The sequence below is a fragment of the Pseudochaenichthys georgianus genome, chromosome 9 (genome assembly GCF_902827115.2).
Source record: "Pseudochaenichthys georgianus chromosome 9, fPseGeo1.2, whole genome shotgun sequence".
Taxonomy (NCBI): Eukaryota; Metazoa; Chordata; class Actinopteri; order Perciformes; family Channichthyidae; genus Pseudochaenichthys; species Pseudochaenichthys georgianus.
The window spans coordinates 32,955,914-32,977,865 of NC_047511.1; the positions used below are offsets into that span (position 1 = coordinate 32,955,914).

Here is a 21,952-nt window from a genome sequence, read left to right on the forward strand (position 1 = left end):
TACCCTGTGTGGCTGTGGCCATCACAATCCATAAAGAAAAAGTAAATCTGTTTACTTTACAGTTCCGTTTCATATGGATGTTGAGAGATGTATCCTTAGATCTCTTCATTTTGCTCTCAAAGTGCACCAGATTGATACTTTTAACTTCAATATTTAAAAACAAATCTTCCCGGGGGAACATGCCCCCGGACCCCCCTAGAGAAGGTAAGGACCCCCATAGAGGGTGTTAGGTCCACTCCCCACTTATAAAAATAGCACTTTACCACTCCACCCTCTCTAATCTCAGATGCACCCTGAGTCATTTTGTTCTGGAACCGGGACTCTGGCCTTGAGTTGCTTTTTTTCGTGCACACAATTAATGTGAAAGAGAACAGACGCAAGCACAAGGTTACTGTTCCACTCTGAACGGCAGGTGTATGGAGACTAGAATAGGGTCAAAAGTGTTGGCGCGGTAGGGGTCGTTACGGTGTGCGACTTTTACAGTAGTATTTAACCCTCTCCATTACAATGACACTTAAAGAAATGAAAACACAATTATATTAATTATAAACTGAATTATAAAACGGGTACATTTAGATATTATTTAAATATAGCATGTTAAATTGATTTGGACAGATTTTTGAAACTAAGTTTCTGCATCCCGTTTTGTGAACAAATGAAAAAGAAGGCAAGTGTTAAAAAAGTATAAAGTGTAGACAGTATCTAGGCATGAATTGCTATGTATTTTAACAAAGTCTGCTAGACTGACTACATGACTTGTAGAAAAATGTTATATTGTATTTATATTATGGACATTAAGGAAGACTATATCCAGAAAATATAGTGAGGCATTAAGTATACATCACTATGTGTCAACGATACAAATGGTCTTCAATTAACATTTTCAACACATATATATGTTGATTATTATAGCAGACCAACCTGCAACACATTTTGATCATCCTCAATTCTGTGTACAACGTATAACAATATTAATTTGTAAAAAAAATACACAAACTAGAATCAACAACCCTCCATATTTCTTTTTTTGTGACCAACTTTTTTTTTTTTTTTTTTGCCCTCACAAAAGGGACTTATACAGATACAAATTATATAGACAATACAAAAAGAAAAAAGAAAGAAAGAAAAAAAATATATATATAGGGAATCCCTTTCCCATGCCACCCTGTCCCACCCTGTCCCCCCCTCTTCCCACCCATCTTGCAGAAAATCCTACCTGATGTTTTTTAGCAATCGTCTGAGTTCATCTATATATTATATATATATTATAGCATAACAATTTATCCACATAAAATACATTCATACCTTTTTTTCTTCTTTTTTTTTTTCACATAACATTTCATCTGTTTAAGCTGAATTGCGATTAACTCCTAATAAACTACAATTGTACCAAGGTGTGCGTATATGTACAATCATCATTTACATGAATGATATTACCCGATCAGCAGCTCTTTGAATATCCTCTAATGTTTCCCCCTTAGCCTTATTAGCAGAAGCGATTGACAGCTCTGAAATTAGTAGGTCATGGAAGGATGATATCCATTGCTTAATAAATAAAGTATGTGGGGGTTTCCATCGTATTACTATTATTTTTTTGGCTGCTGTTAGACCAGCGAAAAGCACCCTTTTCTGATGTTTCTGTAGATCAAGAGAGGAATCATCATTCAACAATACAATATTTGGGAGACAGGGTATGTGAACTCCAATAATCTCAGATACAATGTCAATAACCTGTTTCCAGAACGTTCTTACTGCAGTACATTCATAAACCATGTGTACATATGTGCCAATAGTCTTTTGGTTACAGAGAAGGCATATGGGGCTTGGAATCATCCTTAATTGACAGCATTTTCTGGTTGACAGGTAATATCTGTGTATCATTTTATACTGTATCAATTGGTGATTGTGGTTACGCGATGTTAAGGAGATATTATTCCATATTCTCTTCCAATCAATAGTCTGCGTATAATTTTTTAGATCTGCGTTCCATACTGCAGAGATGCCAATATATCCGGTTAATTTATCTTGCAGTATTTTATATATATATGAAGTAGTGCCGCTCACACTGTTTGGACTTAATATGACCTTAACCAATTGATGTGTTGGCAGAGGTTGATTCCAAGGAACTCCATATGTGCGCATGGCAGTACGTAGTTGTAAATAGAAAAAGAAGGAAGAGCCAGGCACATTATACGTATCTTTCAATTCTTGGAAGGACATCAAGCCGTTGTCGTTGGTTATGTCAGAAAGATAATGTATTCCTCGGGTTTGCCATTGTGGGAATTGGATTGCTTTTTTCCCAATACGTAGTAACAGGTTATGAAAAATGGGTATGTTACTATGCCAATCTACAGACCAATTGCACAATTTCTCCACATGTTTCCACACTTCCACGGCTTGCCCAATAATTGGTCCAAATGTTTGCATACAGTCATATGGCGACATGGCAGAAAATAAGACATCACCAAGTTTAAGGGGATAGACTATACTTCTTTCAATTTTAATCCAAGGTACATTGGTGCTTTCATCAATCCAGTTTTTCAAGGCTCGAAGCGTGAAGGAATAATAATAGAGCTCGAGATTGGGAACATTAAGGCCTCCACTGTTTTTGTCATATTGTAAAACTTTGTATCTGATTCTTGGGTATAGGTTTTTCCAAATATATTTTGAAATCCTATTCTGAAGTTTGTCCCAAAAACCGTCTGGTGGAGATAAAGGCAACATACTAGCTAAGAAATTGACTCTTGGTAGAACATTCATCTTTATGATTGAAATTCGTCCTGCTAAAGAAATTGTTATATTAATCCACTTTTTTAGGTCATCTTTAATTGTTGTATACATTCTTTTGTAGTTTTTTGCTACTATTGTGTCTAATGAGGCATATATATCAATTCCCAAATACTTAAATTGTTGGACAATCTGCAATTCTGTATTTAAGTTTAGGTCAACCATGGCACTATTGAGGGGTAAAATACATGATTTATTCAAATTGATCTTGTAACCAGATATTGAACTAAATTGGGTACAAATATTTAACAGCTTAGGAAGCGTAGTTGGTACCTCGTCCAAGTACAGTAGTAGATCATCCGCATATAACGAAATGTTGTAGTCTGTGTCTTTTACAACTATCTGTTTGACTTCTTTGGATAGTCTTATTTTCTGTGCAAGCGGTTCTCGAGAAATTGCAAACAGAAGCGCGGAGACAGGGCAGCCTTGCCGTGTGCCATGTAGAATTGGAAATCTAGGTGACCACTGATTGCCTGTCAGAACCATAGCACTTGGATTATTATATAGGATCTTCACCATAATCATACATTTTGTCCCAAAACCCATTATTTGCATTGTATGCCACAAAAATGGCCATTCTAGCCTATCAAAAGCTTTTTCAGCATCAACTGATAATACGGCGCAAGGCGATGTTATGTCTGCTGCAAAATGAATAACATGCAGTAGTCTCCTGATATTGTCTGATGAGAATCGGTTTTTCATAAAGCCTGTTTGGTCATAATGAACTAATGTCGGAACCCTCCATATTTCTAAATCTCTATTAACCAAAGCTTCCAACACCTACGGCTTGCTACAGAACTACTCATCCTAATAAAGGTCTGTGTCCAAGGACTCCAAGCTAAATCACGGTTCATAAAATCACTCATCTTGACATCTCGGATCTCTTGCTCTGTAACCTGAAAACACCCTTGCATGCAGATTTTAAGGACACACACTGGCATTTCGCTCTAAGTGAACCTGTGACGAAGGGAACTTCGTCACTATGGACTGACGGCTTCAGGCCGGGTAATATGGCACTTTATTAGCGTGATTGCACAGTATATATTGTCTGTGGCTGATGATTGTGTGCACCTGGTGTCCTGTGTTGTCTCCTCCCCCCTCACCTGTGTTTTGTTGTGCTGATTAGAGTGTGTGTATTTAGGCTCTGTTTCTCTGTCTGTTGAGAGGGCTGGGTGTGTGTGTGAGATCCTTGTGGCTGCAGGATGTGTGAAAGGAGAACCGCAGGATTGAGGCGGTGAACTTTGTGCCCATGATTTTAATAAATGCCCATGTCGGGTTATATTTTTGGACGTTCTGCCTCTGCCTCCTTGCTTGGTCTGGGCCGCTCAGCGGTCGGCTTCACAGAAACTCTGAAGTTTCCTTTGATCTGATTCAAAGAGAGAAAATAACTTGCCCTCCGGGGACTTCCTTCCACTTTCTCCACTAATCTTATTTGGTTTATTAGACGGAATTCAAGAGCTTTGTGCAAAGTGCTTATTAGTCCTGAAGTAAACGGCACCCTCAGCTTATTTCTGTTTTCCTCTAAACAAACCAAACCTCCAAATGTTTGAAAAACTTAAAAGTAACTTTAATTCAGTCTGACTAACTGAGATGTGTTAGCGATTTAAAAGTGCTTCTGTATTTATAACTAACACACTTTTTCACCTTTCACCTTTTGATATAAAACGAAATAAATACACAATACTGAAAATATTTTGTGTCTTTATATTTGTATTGCATGACTTCATCATTCAGTTTCAATATAAAATACAAGATATAAATAGACAAATACAAAATAATGATACAAAATGAAAATGTGTGCTCTTAAAATAACATCATCCAAGAGTCCTACGTTGCAGCATGACTTTTTTCGCAAATTATATTTCAGTCATGTAAGCATGATAAATATATATTCTATAAATTAAGGTTACTATTTTCTAAGGGACTCCTGAGCTGTAGTAGATTGACATTCGATTCACATAAATTACAGTAAATACACATGAGGACAGGATAACACGAGTAGACGTGAAAATGTAAACTGAAATTATACAATCAATTTACACAGACAATTGTCGTAATATATTCTTTCATATTAAGAAGATGCTAGCCATGTACAAAACATTTCTCGTCAAGAAAAATATGAGATCACTATCATTTCAATATGATAAAAGTGAGTCTGCTGCCAGCTGGTTACTTTAGCTTAGCACAAAGAATGAGAGCGAAAGTAAACAGCTACCCTGGCTCTTTCTATTGTAAACCAAATCAGCTAACCTCATCTGCAGGGCTAACAAGCTGCCACAGTATATCTTGTTTGTTTAATCTGCACACAAACAGAAGTGTAAAAGTGACAGATTATGTTTTTTACGAGGGGCTATGTTCCAGGAGAAGTGACTTAATGGAGCCTATGCTAGTTGCCTTGCAACCTAACAATGACAACATGAAGTCACTGCGCCAGGCCAAGAAATATGTTGGCACATAACCCCCTGTAAACCCTCAACATGCCACATGTGTTACTTTTGGCTGAGCCAGGCTTGCTTCTGTTTCAAGTCTTCAAGCTAAGCTATCGGGCTGCTAGTGATATCTTCATATTTACTGAATAGACATGACTGGTATAAATATTTTCATCTAACTCTGGGCAAGAAAATGTAATGTGATTCAAAGTCATTTTAAAGTCATTAGACCAAGAAGTGTTGAGTTAAGATTTATACAGTGTGCATTTTTTAATAATCATTGCAATATTAACTTGTTAGATAAATATTGCAAAAGACTGCATTATTGAATTCTTTCTGAAACTATCTTTTTTGTGTCCCTTTTGTTTTCACTTTCATAAAAAAGTGTTGGACATAATTTCCTCGTTGTTTGAAAGCAAAAAAGAAGGAAGAAATATGTAATCTTTCATATAACTTTTCTTATTGCAAGTTGTATTAGTATTGCAATATTCAACAATGTTATTGCATATTGCATATTGCATATCTTGCTCATATGGTGCAGCCGTCCAGCTAAGAGAAAGGGCTGTGTGCTCACAGGATGCTTTATTCTAGATATATAGTATTGCTCCAGAACATTGTATTATGCGGTCTGCTGTTACTGGTGCAAAGTCGATCCCCAACATTATACAACATCCTCTCTGTAAAGCTGTTGGATAGGGGGTGACTTATTATGAAGCTGTTAAATCTCAACACAAGCTGACTACAGCTGACTGCCGTCAGGGTGTGATTCAGGAAGTCCATCACTCAAAGATTCCAACTATTATGAGTAAAAGGAGGAAACCTGCGACGCCCCCACACATGGCCAGGCCGAGACGTTTCTGTCAAAAGGAGAAGTAACGAGGAGTGAGAACTGTCTTACAAATCCTTTAAACTATTAAGCAGCTGAATTAATTAATGAATTAAAGCATATATGGATTGATGGATGAATGATGTGTTTAAGGAATAGAAGTTATGGATGATGTGTTACCTCACAAAGTCGTTCTCATACAGGAGGTTTGGTTAGTCCGACAGACAGGCCCACAATTAGTGCAATAACAGCAAGCAGGGTCAACAGAGCAAAGGCCAGGATAATGTATTTCTGCCAAGTGAAGAGGAGGGTGTTATTTGAACTTCAATTAATTGAAAAGTTTGGTAGCAATAAAAAGGCTTTACAGAATCATAGGGTAGTTTTAAGTTATGACATGTGACTTTAAACATTGTATAATTCACACTTACTCAATTTAACCTAAAAAATGGTATGTATGAAATATATGAAAGAAACACATACCCTCCGAGATTTTTGCTGGTATCTCACTGCTTTTTTGGTCTCTTCCTTTGCGCTACATATGTATTCCACTGCATTCGAGACATTATTTTCAATGTTGTTAATCATATCCCCCTGTAAATGACAGGATCAAAATGCTTTTATTTTGTGCATCTCATATTCGATTTTATGTTGATAGTATCCGTGAAGAAACATAAAGGATACCTATATTAGCGCACCTGTCAGATGTGAGGAAGTATCACTAAGTAGATACAATTAAACTAATAAGACTATTTTTCTTTTTGATATAAAGGCTTTTACCTACGAACCTTTCCATTTAGCCATTACCTGAGTTTCTACCAGCATTGCCATGTCCATAAACATTGTATGCAGCTCTCTGATGCTCGTCTCCAGGCGCATGATGTCCTGGTGTCGTGACTCTATCTCATTTAGTGCCTGACGTGTTATCTGGGAATCAGAAATTATCTGAGGGAGAGACAAAGAGACACAAGGTGAAAAACCTCATCTCAAAACACCAAGAAGAAGAAGAAGAAGATGGACTTTTATTGATCACAATCACATGTTCCCAGCTGTACTGTAAAAAAGAAAAGGCCTGGTAACACATTACCCCACCCCAAATGATTTACACATCAACCACCACCAGATGGCAGTACCATAATTTAACCATAGACTGTGAAGCTTTAAACCCTGCAATAACAATATTCTGCTCAGTAAGGCATGATCAAACTTACATCAGATGTGAAGATTGATGGATTTCCACTTTCTAACATGGCTTCTAGTTCTTCATTGGTGGTGGCTTTTCCAGCTAAAATTATTTAAAAAAACATCAATGATTATCCAACAATAAACCAACCTACTGTACCTGCTGTTTATACGTAATGTGTTGGAGCACTGAGCAGTTGTGAGATATTCAGATTTTAAGGGGTATAAGACAACGTTGTGTTGTACTCTGTTATATACGCATAGCCTCTGAACTAAAAAGAATCACAGAATTTAATTTTAGAAAAGAAAAAAAGAAGAAAATATAATCCAGAACTGATTTGTAAGAAATGTTACTAAAGATCTGAGGAAAAATGATTTTGGATGCAACATTCACAGGAAATTATCTGTTCAAATTGTATACTTGATTTAATTATACAGTTTATCAGTTTCTTTGCCATTCTTTTTTTATATGCATTCAATGTAATATGAAATAACCATAACATGTGTCACTTGTCATAAATCGTCAGTTTACTCAATGCTAGAAAAAGGCGTCCATTAAGGAAAATGGTTGGGAGCCATTGAATTAAAAAAAACATGCTGAATTTAAACTACAAATATCCACAGTTGTTAACAACCCATTTATCAGTAGATTGCTAATTGTGATAATTACGTGTTTATTTGTTGGTAGCTTCTGCTGTTTTCCGTTTATTTGCAGTAAAGTGTTGTTTTGTGACTAAGATTAGAAGTGTCTGAGGAACAAAGGAAGTGTGCAGCCCTCACAGAGAAACAGCTGCTGAAACTCTATAAACAGAAAGCTTTCTTTTCCTGGAGCCGAGTCTCCTGTTGTACCACCCCATCCCTGGAGAGACAGACCTCTGTGCAGGTGGGTACTGTATGTCACACACCTGTTTCAATGGCTACTCCTCAGAGAGACAGAGCCAAACACAGCAAAACCCACCACCATTACAAATCCAGCTAAGAAGTATAACTTCTGAAATGTGTCAATGAAGAGTGTAAGTCCACAATAGTAGGGCCGAGGTTCATGTGGTCGTGACTACTGTTTCACTGGCCGCTGCGCCCTCTGCCCGTTTCCCTGGCAACGCAAACACAACGAGGCGTCTCCAGTATCAGGCTCTTTCGTCTGCAGCGAGAGAACTGGAGCCTCTCATTAATGCCGGCCGCAGGGACTGGGAGAGACAATCCTATTTTTTGCCTTTCACTATTGTCTCTTTTTGTAACTGGTTGTTGCTCTATTGGATTCTGTAATCAATTCTACTATTACAACTACTGCTGATAGAGGTTCAACCAAAAGTCACCACATATTGAGAATCTGGAATTTGGATATGATAAATTGTTACTTTGCATTGTGTAAAACAGAGCTTATTTCTCAAAGAAACAAAAAAGGAAAATATCCCACCCAGCTGCTGGTGCCTGTTCATCAAAAGTGTGTCCAGAGAACTAGATAGGAAACGGGAGCTGTCTGTTTCCTGGATCCTGTTCCAATTCTTATGTCACTCTTTTATCTAGCAAATTCAAGCCATTGAAGTGTTCAAAAAGGGAGTATTTTCTTCAAAATATAGTCCAAAGTTCCTGGCCTCATAGGGAGTACATTATGTTTCACTTACTTATCTCCAGCTGTCTCTGGATCCTTCCTTTGCTTCTTTCCCGAAAGGACACTTGAGTCTCATTGTACTGGGTCATGACCTCCACAAACTTCCTGGACAGAACTGTGTGCTGAAGACAAGTCAAAACACAACAACAGGAATGTGAAGATGTCAGACTGTAGTGTTTTCAAACGTAATACCTCAGAAAGCACTCTTGTTAATTGCTGGAATTTATTTTAAAGGGAACTTTAACGACATTTACTACTCTGCTATGTTCAAATGTACACTCAAACTAAATACATATATTGGCGATTTATAGCACATGCTGTAAAACATTGAATGGTGTAGGTACATTTAGGATTATCACAGTAAATCATTATAATATTCCTTATTTGTGTTTACTGTGGATACATCTATCCAAAAATATGTCCCTCCTGATGTGTGTGTCCAACTGACAGACGGCTTGTGTATGAGGAAGACATGATATATGTGTGCTCGTGTGGATTTGTCCTTTCAATCCGTTTCCTGACCTGTGTTTTCTGGATCCTAAAGTCAACAGTGGATCTGTTAGCTGCATCATCTTTAGGCATACTTTGCTCTATGGCTGCAGAGTGAGAGTGATGATGCATTACACAACAGCAGATGGCATCAGCTTGTGAGGTGTAGTCAATAAACACGTGTGACAAGTGCGTCATTGATCAACTCACATTTTAGTTTAGTCCGCACCACGTTGGCGTTCCCTTTGATATCGTTGGTCAGAGCATCCAGTTGGTCCTTTGTTCCTTCACATGAAAACAAAAGGGAAACACGTCAGACTTGGTTTTGTGATTTGGAAAAGTCATGTCATCTAGCTAATTGCTGTTCCTCACTGTCCTGTAAATATTGGTTTTACTGTGATTTCATCTGGTAACTTGGCAACAACACTGCGGCAATATTGCCGAGGTCACACAACAGAACAAAGCACTAGCTCTTTGTTTCTTTCCCTGGAGGCCATTTCCACGTCATGGATGTTAAACGTTGCACTGTGTTACATTAAGCATAATCACTGATGATGCCATGGCACTGTAAACTGGCTCTTTGTATTGCAGAGTCCTCAGGTTTACACACTGAACAGAGCCAGGACCTGAGTACAACCAGTAGTAACAATGCTCCTGCTAATATACAGTAGAGGAAAGTAACCAAGTACATTTAGTCAAGCGCGATACTTCAGTAAGAACCTCATGAATATTAGTATTTCCATTTTATGCTACTTTATTCTTCTACTAGCCAGAAATGATACATACAAAATATAAATCAACACGTGAATTAGGATGTTCTGTTTGGGATTACGGCACATGGCAGTATTAAAAGTCCTTAAAATTAAAAAAGTTAAACCTTTGCCAGGTTGCAATTTAAAATGAGTTAGCACATTAAAAGATCACTAGTTATAATCCAGTGATATAATTACTTTATTTTAAAAACAACCATTCTGCATCCTGTTTACTTTGAGTATATGTAGATGCTAATATATTTGTGCTTTTGCTAAAAACACTTCCTTAACCTCTGCTTTAAACCATTATAAATACTTTTAATCTGGATCTGATTTAGAAAATAAACATCTGCAAAACACAGAATGTTTGAATCCCTGAATAAATTGTTGCCGATAGAATCATTCAGAGCCCATAACACAATGGTCTGTGAGTTTTTGTGGCATAACGATGCTGTGTCCTTCACAGGTTTCCGGCCCAAGCAGCCATTCATTTACAATGAGGAGGAAAATGTAACAAAGGAAGTGATTTTCTCCCTCTGTGCCTCAAAGGTCAAACTCCAGCCAAGCTGTTCACGTTATGCTTCCCTCACCATGAACACTTAAAATATCAACATTTAAATTCAAACGCCTTCTGTCTCCTTGGTATTGCTTTATAAAATCACACACTTACTGTCATGTGGGTTGGGTGCAGTCAGGATCATGCTGTGCATCTTCCTCACCTCTTCCACTTGGTAGGAAATCTTATAAATGAGTCCTCTGACTTCTTCCACCTTAATGCATAAATAACCCATCAGTATCTTGAGTCCAACCTGTGCACACATCCAGGAAGTTGCATTGAAACCCACCCTTCTGAAGAAACTCTCCATGAAGCCATCTCTTTCCACTGCCACTGCAACATCCTCCTCTCCTGGTGTCCTACTCTGTAGTGGGAACAATGTGTGACTGACTTTTAATGCAGGGCGTTTTACCTGTCAAGGTGTTAAGCAAGAAAATACACTCACAGCAGTCAGCTCAGCCAGTCTATCCTTCATCACAACGATCACCTCGTCTCCTGCCAGGGTAATTCTAGTTAAACTCCACTATCATCCTGTAATTCTCCATGTGTGGAGTAACACTGAGACACCTTACTGTGCACGGAGGTCAAGATGGTCGAATTGAGATGCGTAGGCCTACTTTAACCGCGTTATTAACGTCAGAGATAAAAGAAGAGGAAAAAAGTTTGGATTCAGAAAAACGGGATCCAAAATACAGCTCGAAAAAGTTCAAGTTCAAAAAATAAAAGTCCAAAGTGAATGTGTTTCGGGTTTACTCTATGTCGATATGTCTCACCGAATAAGCGCCTGTAACAGATCCAAGGTATCTCCTTCCGTGGGATCCGCGGGATCCGCCTCTCTCTCTCTCTCTCTCTCTCTCTCTCTCTCTCTCTCTCTCTCTCTCTCTCTCCTCTCTCTCTCTCTCTCTCTCTCTCTCTCTCTCTCTCTCCCGTAGGGGGGGAACTAGTCACCACCTTGAATTAAGTTTGATCATTATGATAATCATACCTTATTGTAACCCTATTATGCTATTGAAAGGGAACACGTTAGAATAAACAAGTAATATGTTACCTTCATTAAGAGAAACTACGCTTAAGTAGGCTATAAGATTTTCATCAGATGTTGAATATTATTTGAACAGCCAACACATCACCAGGAAGTTTTACGAGAAGGATTAATAAATAATTGATAAGCAGAGCTGGGTGGTTACTTAACTTGTTGTCCTTCAGCCACACGGTGGTGCTGTTTACCTTGATATGTATGAAAGTTGGCAGACTGGTGGTAATGATGACTCCCCCACCTGTGGATTTCCTCCAAAAGGTTCACAAACAAAAAGTAACTAATTAAAAAAAGACGAAGTATGACTGAAATCTCATTGAACACTTTGGAATTTTTTTGATTTGTGTGCAGGTTATTATATTGTAAAGTACGTTATGTTAATGAATACATATTTGACTAGTTGAAATGTAATTGACCAAACCCTTCAGGTCACTCATACAAAGTTAAAATGTCTTTCGCAGATATTGTTTCTCTCTCGATGACTGGTTCTGTTGTTGGGTGTTGTCCTATAATGTCCTAGTCACAAGACCAAATATTAATACGTTTTTTTATTAACCCAAACAGAATTTGTATCGCACAGTGCGAATCCTGATCTCATTGATTCCCCGCGAAATATCCAATTACGCACAAGTAAGGCCATTTGCGCACTGTTCCAACGCCCCTCCTCAGAAGATCGAACAATTACATCACGCTTTGCAATTCCCACGTTCAGTACAACAAGCCAGTCCGGAGCTTCTCCGCTCCTTGCCATATCCAGATCAGCCACGGAAACTCTCAAAGTAGTTCACTGTAGGGATAAAGATCACGGATTACGGTTTTGCTTGGAAGAGGAACAGGGTGTTACATTTTCTATCATGAAAGGAAAGCTTCTAAAGTTGTTTTGCCTCATGCCAGAACACTGAATTGAATATCTTTTTTATTATACTTCTGTTTTTGTTAGGTATCTATATTTCTAAGTTTGGACACATGGACTGATCAGAAGTTAGGAATAATGATTGACTCCTCCCGGAATCATCTTTATTTGGGGATTTAACAGTGCTCGTTGTTTTCTTTTTAACTTTTATCTTTTTAAAGACTGTAGATTTATAACGCATTTTTCAAAAGCTATGGAATTATCTGTGCAAATTCATCTTTTTACATATTTTCTCTCCTTTATTAAGGTAAGCAATTAAACACATACAATGCATGTTGACTAAACCCTTTAATATTATGCTTATTTCAGTGTAGTTTACTAAGACAAAGTATAACAAGCAGGATAGGCTTACTGTAAAACCTGTCCTAAAGAGGTTGCAATTCATCCTAATGCTGTAGATAGTTTTTATCTTAGCACTATGAGGTAAAGAAATAAAGGTAAAAAATGAATTAACAGTAATATATTCATAAATATAACAATCTTACATTCATAAAGAAATACCAAAAGACATACTGAGCTTCGGTGTTTCTTCATATTAAGCGTATATACTGACAGTGATTGACTGGTATTCCAAAGTGAAGATCCTTTGTATTTTATGGCATAGTTTGTGATAATTCGGGAGATAAATATAATTTTCTTGTCTTGTTGAATATGAAATACATTAGGGCTGTCATTGTTGTATAGCCAACTTTAAAAGTACATCTGATTTCTTTACAGGTTTATGCTCAAGTGGTTCTACCTGTGAAGCATCCAGGTAGTAATTAATTCTGTATGAGTGATGGTGTGATTGATTATCTTTTTCCATACTGTTTTAACTTTCCAAGTTGAAATAAGGTGACATTGTACAGCTATGTATTGAAACAGAAATACACACTGTAAATGTTTTTTACTTTCTGCTCACTGCCAATGAGAATGTTTTTGATTTGTTCACTGCCCTACTCATTAACAGAGTATTGTCACATATCTTTTACAGCTGTTGCGTTCATTATTATCAATCTTTTAATCCCCCCCAAACTCCAAAATGGAATGCCAGGAAAATAGATTTTGAGTAATGGGACAGAGCTTGATTGGGGGAAAGCCTTTTCTGGATGCTTGTTTACCCGTGTGCTCTCCGTGCAGGCCTGCAGGTGTTGGCCACGGCTTCTCATTATTGGCCTCTCGATGCTGTGGACGGAATCCATGAGCTGTGGGACAAGATTGGAAACAGACCAGGTTATGTTAACGGAAGTAACATAAGTATGTGCATACATAAACAGACTGTGTATACTTGTGGGAATGCAACACCTAAATGTCTTGCACTCTGCATGGTCTGAGCAGTTTTTCTCCACCTACCTTCCAGCCACATCCATTATGCTTTTTTTAGTGTGTGTTCAGAGTGTTTATATTGTATGGCAGCTTTATTATTATAGAACAAAATACCTGGCGTGTTGAGTATTATTATTTGAAGTGCTGCAATACTTAACTACAAAATGTAGGGGATATATCTGCATATAAGAGCTACACATTCTTCCACATGTAGTGAGTTTGCAGCCTTGTTGTCACTAAAGTCATTGCAAGTCTTCATACAAATGTTTAAAGTTGTAGAGGGATCAGGTATAGACTTGAGTTTGATGTGTGGAGTCACACTGAGTTAAGGAAAGTCCTCAAGTAAAGAGGACAAGAGCCAAACCTCTTTGCCACTGTGCACTCAGCTCAGCATCACTCCGTCTTATACCTGCACACCACGTCCCTCCTGCTGTCCTCCTCTCACTGTCTTCTGTTATGTGTCTGTCTAGGTGTGAATCACTGTTTCTCTCCGTTGTCTTTGTCCAGCTCTCAGAATCCACAACCACACTGTGCTCCCCTCCTCCCATAACTCTTCCTATGTGTATACCAATGACTCTGCCTACACTAACATTTCTGCAACAGTAGGTGAGGATCAATCACTTTCCGCTCTCTGAAATTCATTTTTGCACCACCCACCCACTCCCTGTTGTTCTCTCTGCATCTACACAGCGTTTCACACATTTCACCTTGTTCTGTGTGTTGTCCGTGCAGCATGACATTAGATATGATTGGCCTTTTAATTATTTGTCATTGTTCATAAGCTTTGTTAAACCAGAGTTGCAACACATTATATATTATTAACAAAAAGACTTTGTATTATTTTATGAGATACCCAGAAAGCCATAAAACCCTCATGTTCATTATTTGCATAAAAACAATTTATGATTAGTTGACCATAAAAGGACTTTGTATAATTTGATTTGTTGGATGAACATACAACTGAACATCTGGAACCTTTTGGCAATCAAGTAGAAACCCTGGCTAGCAGACACTGCTCGTAACTTTCAAGCAAAAATAATGTCCTTAATTTGTGCTCTGCTGCAGACATTGTTGAAGGAATGGTCAATAAGGGCATCTTTCTAAATGGAGATAATGGCGGTACGTTTCTCCACTTTGGAAAATACCAGAACTCTTGTATCAGTGACCCTTCTTGGTGTGGTCCTGAGGGTGAGTGCACTGTTGTCTACGCACACAATACTTTCACAAAACTATTTATTTTCAGCACATTTTTGAGCGCTCAAAGGTATTGATTATGATTATTCTTAATTCTCTCTAGGGATTACCTTCTCCTTTTTCTGGAAAAACCACGAGTCTGAGTCCCGTTTTGCTGTAGCGTCTGGGGGGAAAGTTATCTCTAATGGCTTCTCGGTCTACACCAATAACTTTGGAGGATACGTGGAGTTTTACACTCGGGTGAACAACCACCGATGGAAGGCCAACATCAAAGTTCCAGGTACTGTGGATACATTTTTTGTATCGCACAAAGCTATATTTCCCATAGGCATCCATTAGAAAAGTATTTGTTCTTTAAAATACTTATATTTGTTTCTTCAACCATACATTGTTAGTTATGTAATTGCATTCATGGTTTGGTCAACTGAAACCAGATGTATTTGCTGGCAGTTGATTTGACAAGTCAAGGGTACATTTCATAAATATTTTGCTATATCACAAAACATACAATTAATATGGACGTGAAATAAGATGCTGTCATGTCCTTCTTACTGTAAATACAATAACGTTTTGTGGTGAGTAAACGTCAGGTCAGATAACATTTTGAAACAACAATCGGAGTGTGACTAATACTTTGAATTCTGAAAATACAAATTTAAAAAATGAAATGATCTGGTTAATCTATTTTGACAAAATGGGAAAAAAACATGAGGCTTAATGTTAAGTTGAACTTTTACATGCCAGGATTTGGTTCTCAAATGACTTCTCTCATCTTTGTTTTTGCTGCAATTACCCAAGGTTATGTCCAAAGCATCATAACTCAATTAAGGTTTAAGCGTTCAGTTACAGGGGTCATCTGGTTCTCATACAATGTGACATGTCCATGTTTCAGGACATTTATCAGTGTTCCCTGAAGTGTGAAGAAAAGCTTTCAGAAGTGGTGGAGTGGAGAGTATATGCAGGTATACTGAGTAGCCTCTATCCACCTCTTTTTTTGTCAATTTACATCAGCGAACAAGCCTTTGAAATACATATGAGTACATGCTTTCTCCTTTATGATCTACCTAAAAGAGTGTGCCCTGTGGTGGACAATACTAAGAACATTTTAAATACAATATTGAGTTATTTTACTTTACAGAAATGTAATTTCCTCCTTTTAGTTTAAACATCTATCCAGATAGATGATTTATAAAAGAAACAATTGAATGTCCAACAAGTTTTTAGTGTATTATTACAGTGTAAGATAAAAAGTTATTGATCCCTTGGTGAAATTCACAAGCAAGTATTTATATACAGCAGTATTTATAAATGGGCAGTACTAAATGCAAGTGATAAATACTCAAAATGCATCGATAATTATAATACAATATACCTAATGTACTATATTATACTGAATAGTTGGTTATATAAATGAGTACATAGGTTTCTTTTGTATTTTAGGTACATTTTTATTCTAATACTTCATGCTTTTACTTTAATTAGAACACTAAAGGCTATCCATGTTAAATGTTACTGTAAATCTCTAGCACACAGAAGTGAAAGAGAGAGTTAACATTTAAGTGGGGGTGGTCTTTGGCACATATGGTTTATATTCTAACCACAACTGAGATGTGGTTTTGGCTGTTTTGCTCCTCTGGTGGAAGTGTTTTCACATGTGTTTTCTAATGGGACTCAACTCATTGTCAATTCAGTTCAGAGATACAAGGGCAAGTAAGTTCTTTGTAGTGTACATGTAATGGAGAGAGCCTGCGGGACCAGAACAGACCTTGGTCTCAAGTTCATGTGGGTGCACCAGATTTACTTTTTCAATTAGTTTGTTTGAGCAACATTTTTAAGTCAGTCCCAGTTTTTAGCAATTAGCATTTTCAGTCATTTTAAGTTACTTAACTTTTTTCTGGACGATTTAAAAAATGTGTTGAGCAAATGTTAGCATTCTAACATTCTGAACTAAGCTAGTGAACAGGCAAACAGCATGCTAAACCTCAGCATGTATGCAATTCATTGGAGCATGATAGCATGCTGGCATTTGCTAGCATGGCTGTACTTTGGTCTGTTTCTACCTAATTGTAGTTTAGTTCTGCTTCCAGCTTCTGTTAGGATTTGCTGTTATTCTTGATGATACAGTTATCACAATATATTTGGGTTTCTGAATAAGTTAGTACATTTCCATGCCACCCATATTTAAGATGTAAAGCCATATAATATTGCAACACAGTCTCACGGCATTTCGTGTTATAGTCACGAAATTAATCTATTGATTCGTGTTCACCAACACGCTTTCGCAATTTTTTTCGTGTCAAACAGAATGATTTTAAAAGCAACGTAAATAATAACAAATTAGAAGGAAAAACAGATTTCAGTATTCTGACACAGAACAATTTTAGAAGCAATGTATTTCTATTGGTAGTATGTTTCGTGCCTGCACCAAATAATAACAAATTAGAAGGAAAAAAAGATGACAAAAAATACAGATTTCAGTATTCTGAGGCTCTGAGCCCCATTTCTTTTCCTCGCGGACGGCAAAAAAACTCCGACAATATACAATTTAATATAAAAGGGATAGGGTTAGGCGTAGTGTAAGATATTGAGTAAGAAAATGTTTTTATGAACCACACAGCTTCTGGTATTCCAAGATCCGACCGGACAAAAAGATGTGTTGCAGGCACGAAACATACTACCAATAGAAATACATTACTTTTAAAATCGTTCTGTGTGACACGAAAGAAATGCGAAAATCGTGTTGGTGAACACGATTAAATTAATTTCGTGACTATAACACGAAATGCCGTGAGACTGGGTTGAATATTAAAACTTGCATTTCTGTGTCCTGCTCAGTTTTTGATCATACCCCATTTTCTTTATGCTCCTCTAATCAGCCATACTTACATAGCATTAACATTTACAGTGCAGATTTACAACTTGCATTGCTGTATTTCTCCTTTTTTAGGACCTTACTGGACCCACATTCTCTTCACATGGACAGTAAAGGATGGCCTGAAGGTCTTCATCAATGGGACCTTTACTGCTGGTGACAAAGATGGCAGTGTCTCCGATAACTATGGAGACCCCTACCCTGACCTTGTCATTGGGACAGGCAACGACAGAGCATATGGTCACTATGTAACTGGTGCCTTCGATGAGTTCGTCATCTGGGAAAGAGCACTGCCTCCTCGTGAGATCTCCCTCTACTATGGTGCAGCCACAGGTAGGACGATAGGCTTTACTGGAAAGTATTTTAATCTGACTCTTGGATCTGACTCTGCCTATCTATTATAATATGTTTTCCCTCGTGACTCTGGATCTGAGGAAACATGGGTTAGAAAGCAATTTCCGTCCTTGTCCTCACGAAATTCCACCCTCAGAAGTAATGCATGACAACCAGATATGAAACTATACAAATATACCCCAGCTCCCATCAAATGGCTCTTCTCAATCAAAACATTTGCATGACCTTGCACTGTATAAGTGCCATGGCTCACATAGTTCTGCCTTATAAGTATTTAACAGAGTGCAGAAGCACGTTGGGTCGCAGGGGGCAGATCATTATGATTTAATGTGACAAGGTTTAACACGCTAAGACACTCTTGAATGTTTTGGTTCTCTTGTTGTTTACCTCCTTTTGTCAGTAGAGTGCCAAAAACCAGTTGACATTCATTAGAACTTGTAAATAATATAATTAGACTATGTGATGATGTTTATTGCCACTTTTCAGGGTATTCTGAGAAATGTTCAAAGTCGGATACAATGTCTATTCTTTGTTAGTTTTCTGAATCACCTTTTGTTGTGAAGGACACAAAAAATGTGAAACTACACTATTACTAGGCACTCTTGGAGCTTCAACTGCTCACACTGCATGAAACATAAAATGCGCACTGCCTTGGTTTCTTCTCCGAAGTCGTTACCAAAAGCAATATATTCCACAGACCATTACCAGACGCAAAGAGCCTGACTGTTATGGTTACAGAAAAATATTTTTACTCCTGCAGAGCACACATATACAATCTTGCATTGAGCCAAAGAAGAACAGGAATTGTTCGGACAATGTACTTCCGTATATGGCCTTTTCAGGTGGTTAGTTAGGGCTGTTTTTATTAAATGACAGAAAATACCTAAAATGCATCTTCTTGTCAGTCTGAGTATTATGTGCTTGATTGTTGTTGTACATTGTAATTTATTTCATTTCATGACTGGGCATGCTGTGGTCACATAAACTGTAGGCTGTGTTGGGATTAAACCCAGCTACATTACAGAGGCGAAGCCTGGTCAGGTTCAACCAAGGATCTAATAAAATGCTACTTAAATGGGGATATCCAATCTGGAAAACACAATGTAAACATGCCACTAGTGTGGTTCCTTAGACCATGTCATAGATTGCTGCTGGAATACTACTCAAACCAAGAAGTAGGTTAACATATTGGCAGGCTCCATGGTCTTGAAGTCAGGGTTTAAGTTAGATGCCATAAACAAGGTATGTGGTAAACATAAGATTAATAGATTTTATGGCATAAAATCGACATTGAATATCGATGAATACCCCACTGGTGAATTGAAGCTTTGACGTGTTGCAGTTGCAAAAGCAACTTTACCTTGGCGTAGTGATGATGACATTGGATTATGCCAACTTGGTTTAGTTTGTTTAACAGCTAAGAACTTTTTATTTATTGCCATTGTGTTTACGCTTATTAATCATAAAAGTAGTGTGCGTTTAAAAAAAAGGGGGTATTTTCTGCAAAAAAAAGCAAGATTCAATTGAAAACTTCTGTTGCCTTTCCTTCGAGGGAACCAGTGCAACTTTATAAAGCTCTTTGCTTTGTCTTTTCTAGGCCAGGCCTTGGTTTCTGCCACAACACCCAAGGTCTCCGAAGAAGTCACTTCAACTGCACCAACAGTTGTAAGTTTGTCAACTTTGCAAGGCTTTCTGATTAACAAAAACAATGATATCTTGATGTCTTTATATGTAAATGTGGTTGTATAAACTACATTTATGATAACGTATTTATAAATACAGTGTCCACAAAGAAACAGTATGTTAAATTTGCACACAGTTTTAGAGCCCAATTGAACACAATGCTAACAGTTAATTTCTTATTGAGCTGTTGTTTCCTATTCAAGAAAGAGGAGCTGGAAACAAGGATATTAAGAACACATGTGAGTATATCCGTCCTGTTTATTGAAGGGCTTTGGAGGTCGAAAACGGATAAAGAAAGAGAAGAAAGTGGAGACAGATGCTCATCACCATGTACAAAATGGCTCCCTGTGCACTTGGCTGGAAAAGAGCAACACTGAATCTCTTGTCCAAAGAGTATTTTCCCAAACCCTGGCTATCAGTCACAAAACATCCTGTGTCTTTTGGAACATGGCGCTCCTTCGGAAATTGCCTCCTGATAGTAAACTTCATTTGATGGCTAACGTGTTGTCTCCCCAGAGATCCACTGAAGTGAGTCCTCCTGTCGTCAGCCGTCAACACAAGGAGGACCAAAGCTCCAAAGACCCGGAGTCCTTGCCAGTGTTGGGCTTCCTAACCGCGCTGCCCAATAAGACCATCCCTTACAACACTGCCAACAACCTCACACAGGTCTTGAAACACAGTCCAACACACGCACACACACACACACACACACACACACACACACACACACACACACACACACACACACACACACACACACACACACACACACACACACACACACACACACACACACACACACACACACACACACACACACACACACACACACACACACACACACACACACACACACACACACACACACACACACACACACACACACACACACACACACACACACACACACACACACACACACACACACACACACACAAGTGTTACACTTGAAAAAACCAGTTCACACACATACCCAAAACCCACCCATGTGCGTAATGATGCAACAGTTCCGTGATGTCCATTTTCTTCCACCAGGCTTTTCTCAAAAGTGTGGAAGAAGTGCTGTCCTCTCCAGGGCTGCCAGAGGTAAATGAGTTCACACTGTTGTTGTGCAATGTTTAAACATGACATAATGTAACATATGCAATTTATATAAATACTATAATCCACAGCACTTAATATATCCATGAGTTTGAGTTTTTAACACTGCATATTTTGTGGTGCCAGCAGCAATAACATTATCTGGCAGTGTTCCCACAAAGGATTACAGTGTGTAGGCAAATACGCTGGAGCAAATTGTAGAAGACACACTGCTGACATGAAGTGCTCCACAACATAATGCTTCGAATCTAAATGTGCAACCTCCTGTGCTGCACTTTACACTCATCCTGGTCAAATCTCAGGGTACTTATATCCAAACACAATTTTGCCAGAGGAAAGACATTCTGAGCAAATGTGTGGTTTTAGCACATTGAGTGCTCAGAAAAAAGCATGCTTGTTTTTGTAGGAACAAGCTGAAACAGATGAGAACACATGAGAATGCAAAACTTGGACACTAGATAGATTTGAAGAAAGTCCTCATCTGCTTAATGTGTGAGAAGATATTGCTTTGTGCTCGAGTTGATACATGGCTGTTAATCTACAGTACTTGGTTTAACCCAATTGATTACAAATAAGTCCAATTGTGACGTTGTAGGCTTCTCATTATATGCATTTCTTACAATAAGTTTAGGTTTAAACATGTTACCATACAGTTCCAATGTGATTTGTAGCTGCAGAGGTAGCTGGTTTACCCTATATTTGATTAGCTAAATAGTTTTCTTCTACGTTAATTGTTTTTTATTAAGGTGGTACTCCAGCGTTATGTTGCACTCCCATAAAGCTGTGGTACACACAAGAAACTTTGAATAGCAATGAAATCGAGGCTAAAATTGGCACCAATGTGCGGTATCATGAATATTAGCC

General features: G+C 38.0%; 2 protein-coding genes across 7 annotated transcripts in view; one reads left to right on the plus strand and one right to left on the minus strand.

Moving 5' to 3' along the window:
- Positions 1 to 4,477: 4,477 nt before the first annotated feature.
- stx2b (syntaxin 2b) lies at positions 4,478 to 11,446 on the minus strand. 2 transcript variants are annotated; one of them, XM_034092040.2, is made up of 11 exons: positions 11,076 to 11,446; positions 10,920 to 10,994; positions 10,745 to 10,844; positions 9,533 to 9,607; positions 9,356 to 9,429; positions 8,847 to 8,955; positions 7,251 to 7,324; positions 6,847 to 6,984; positions 6,523 to 6,633; positions 6,223 to 6,333; positions 5,986 to 6,073 (listed from the first exon to the last, which is right to left on the minus strand). In XM_034092040.2, exons 1-10 carry the CDS (start codon positions 11,103 to 11,105, stop codon positions 6,238 to 6,240), a joined length of 882 nt encoding a protein of 293 aa, XP_033947931.1. In that variant the 5' UTR covers positions 11,106 to 11,446; the 3' UTR covers positions 5,986 to 6,073; positions 6,223 to 6,237. The 2 variants fall into 2 exon arrangements, with proteins under 2 accessions (XP_033947932.1, XP_033947931.1); XM_034092041.1 differs by lacking the exon at positions 6,223 to 6,333 and having other exon boundaries at positions 4,478 to 6,073.
- Positions 11,447 to 12,355: 909 nt separating this feature from the next.
- The window catches only part of adgrd1 (adhesion G protein-coupled receptor D1), a 47,480-nt gene continuing 37,883 nt past the window's right edge, over positions 12,356 to 21,952 (plus strand). For 3 of the 5 annotated variants that reach the window (XM_034091758.1, XM_034091759.2, XM_034091760.2), the window contains exons 1-10: positions 12,357 to 12,826; positions 13,297 to 13,333; positions 13,699 to 13,815; positions 14,392 to 14,490; positions 14,950 to 15,072; positions 15,182 to 15,358; positions 18,026 to 18,283; positions 19,902 to 19,969; positions 20,504 to 20,653; positions 21,023 to 21,073. In XM_034091758.1, coding sequence (XP_033947649.1) covers positions 12,773 to 12,826; positions 13,297 to 13,333; positions 13,699 to 13,815; positions 14,392 to 14,490; positions 14,950 to 15,072; positions 15,182 to 15,358; positions 18,026 to 18,283; positions 19,902 to 19,969; positions 20,504 to 20,653; positions 21,023 to 21,073 — 1,134 coding nt within the window. In that variant the 5' untranslated portion in view covers positions 12,357 to 12,772. Of the gene's footprint in view, positions 12,827 to 13,296; positions 13,334 to 13,698; positions 13,816 to 14,391; positions 14,491 to 14,949; positions 15,073 to 15,181; positions 15,359 to 18,025; positions 18,284 to 19,901; positions 19,970 to 20,503; positions 20,654 to 21,022; positions 21,074 to 21,952 lie in introns of all 5 variants that reach the window. The other 2 variants (XM_071204393.1, XM_034091761.1) reach the window with 2 other exon arrangements.

Excerpts from the sequence above, each read along its gene's own strand:
- stx2b (XM_034092040.2), bottom strand. The coding sequence starts at position 11,105 with ATGAAGGATAGACTGGCTGAGCTGACTGCT. Across the intron at positions 9,608-10,744 it reads TGCACCCAACCCACATGACA|GAACAAAGGACCAACTGGAT; the intron begins GTAAGTGTGTGA and ends TTTCATGTGAAG. Across the intron at positions 6,634-6,846 it reads CAATGCTGGTAGAAACTCAG|GGGGATATGATTAACAACAT; the intron begins GTAATGGCTAAA and ends TGTCATTTACAG.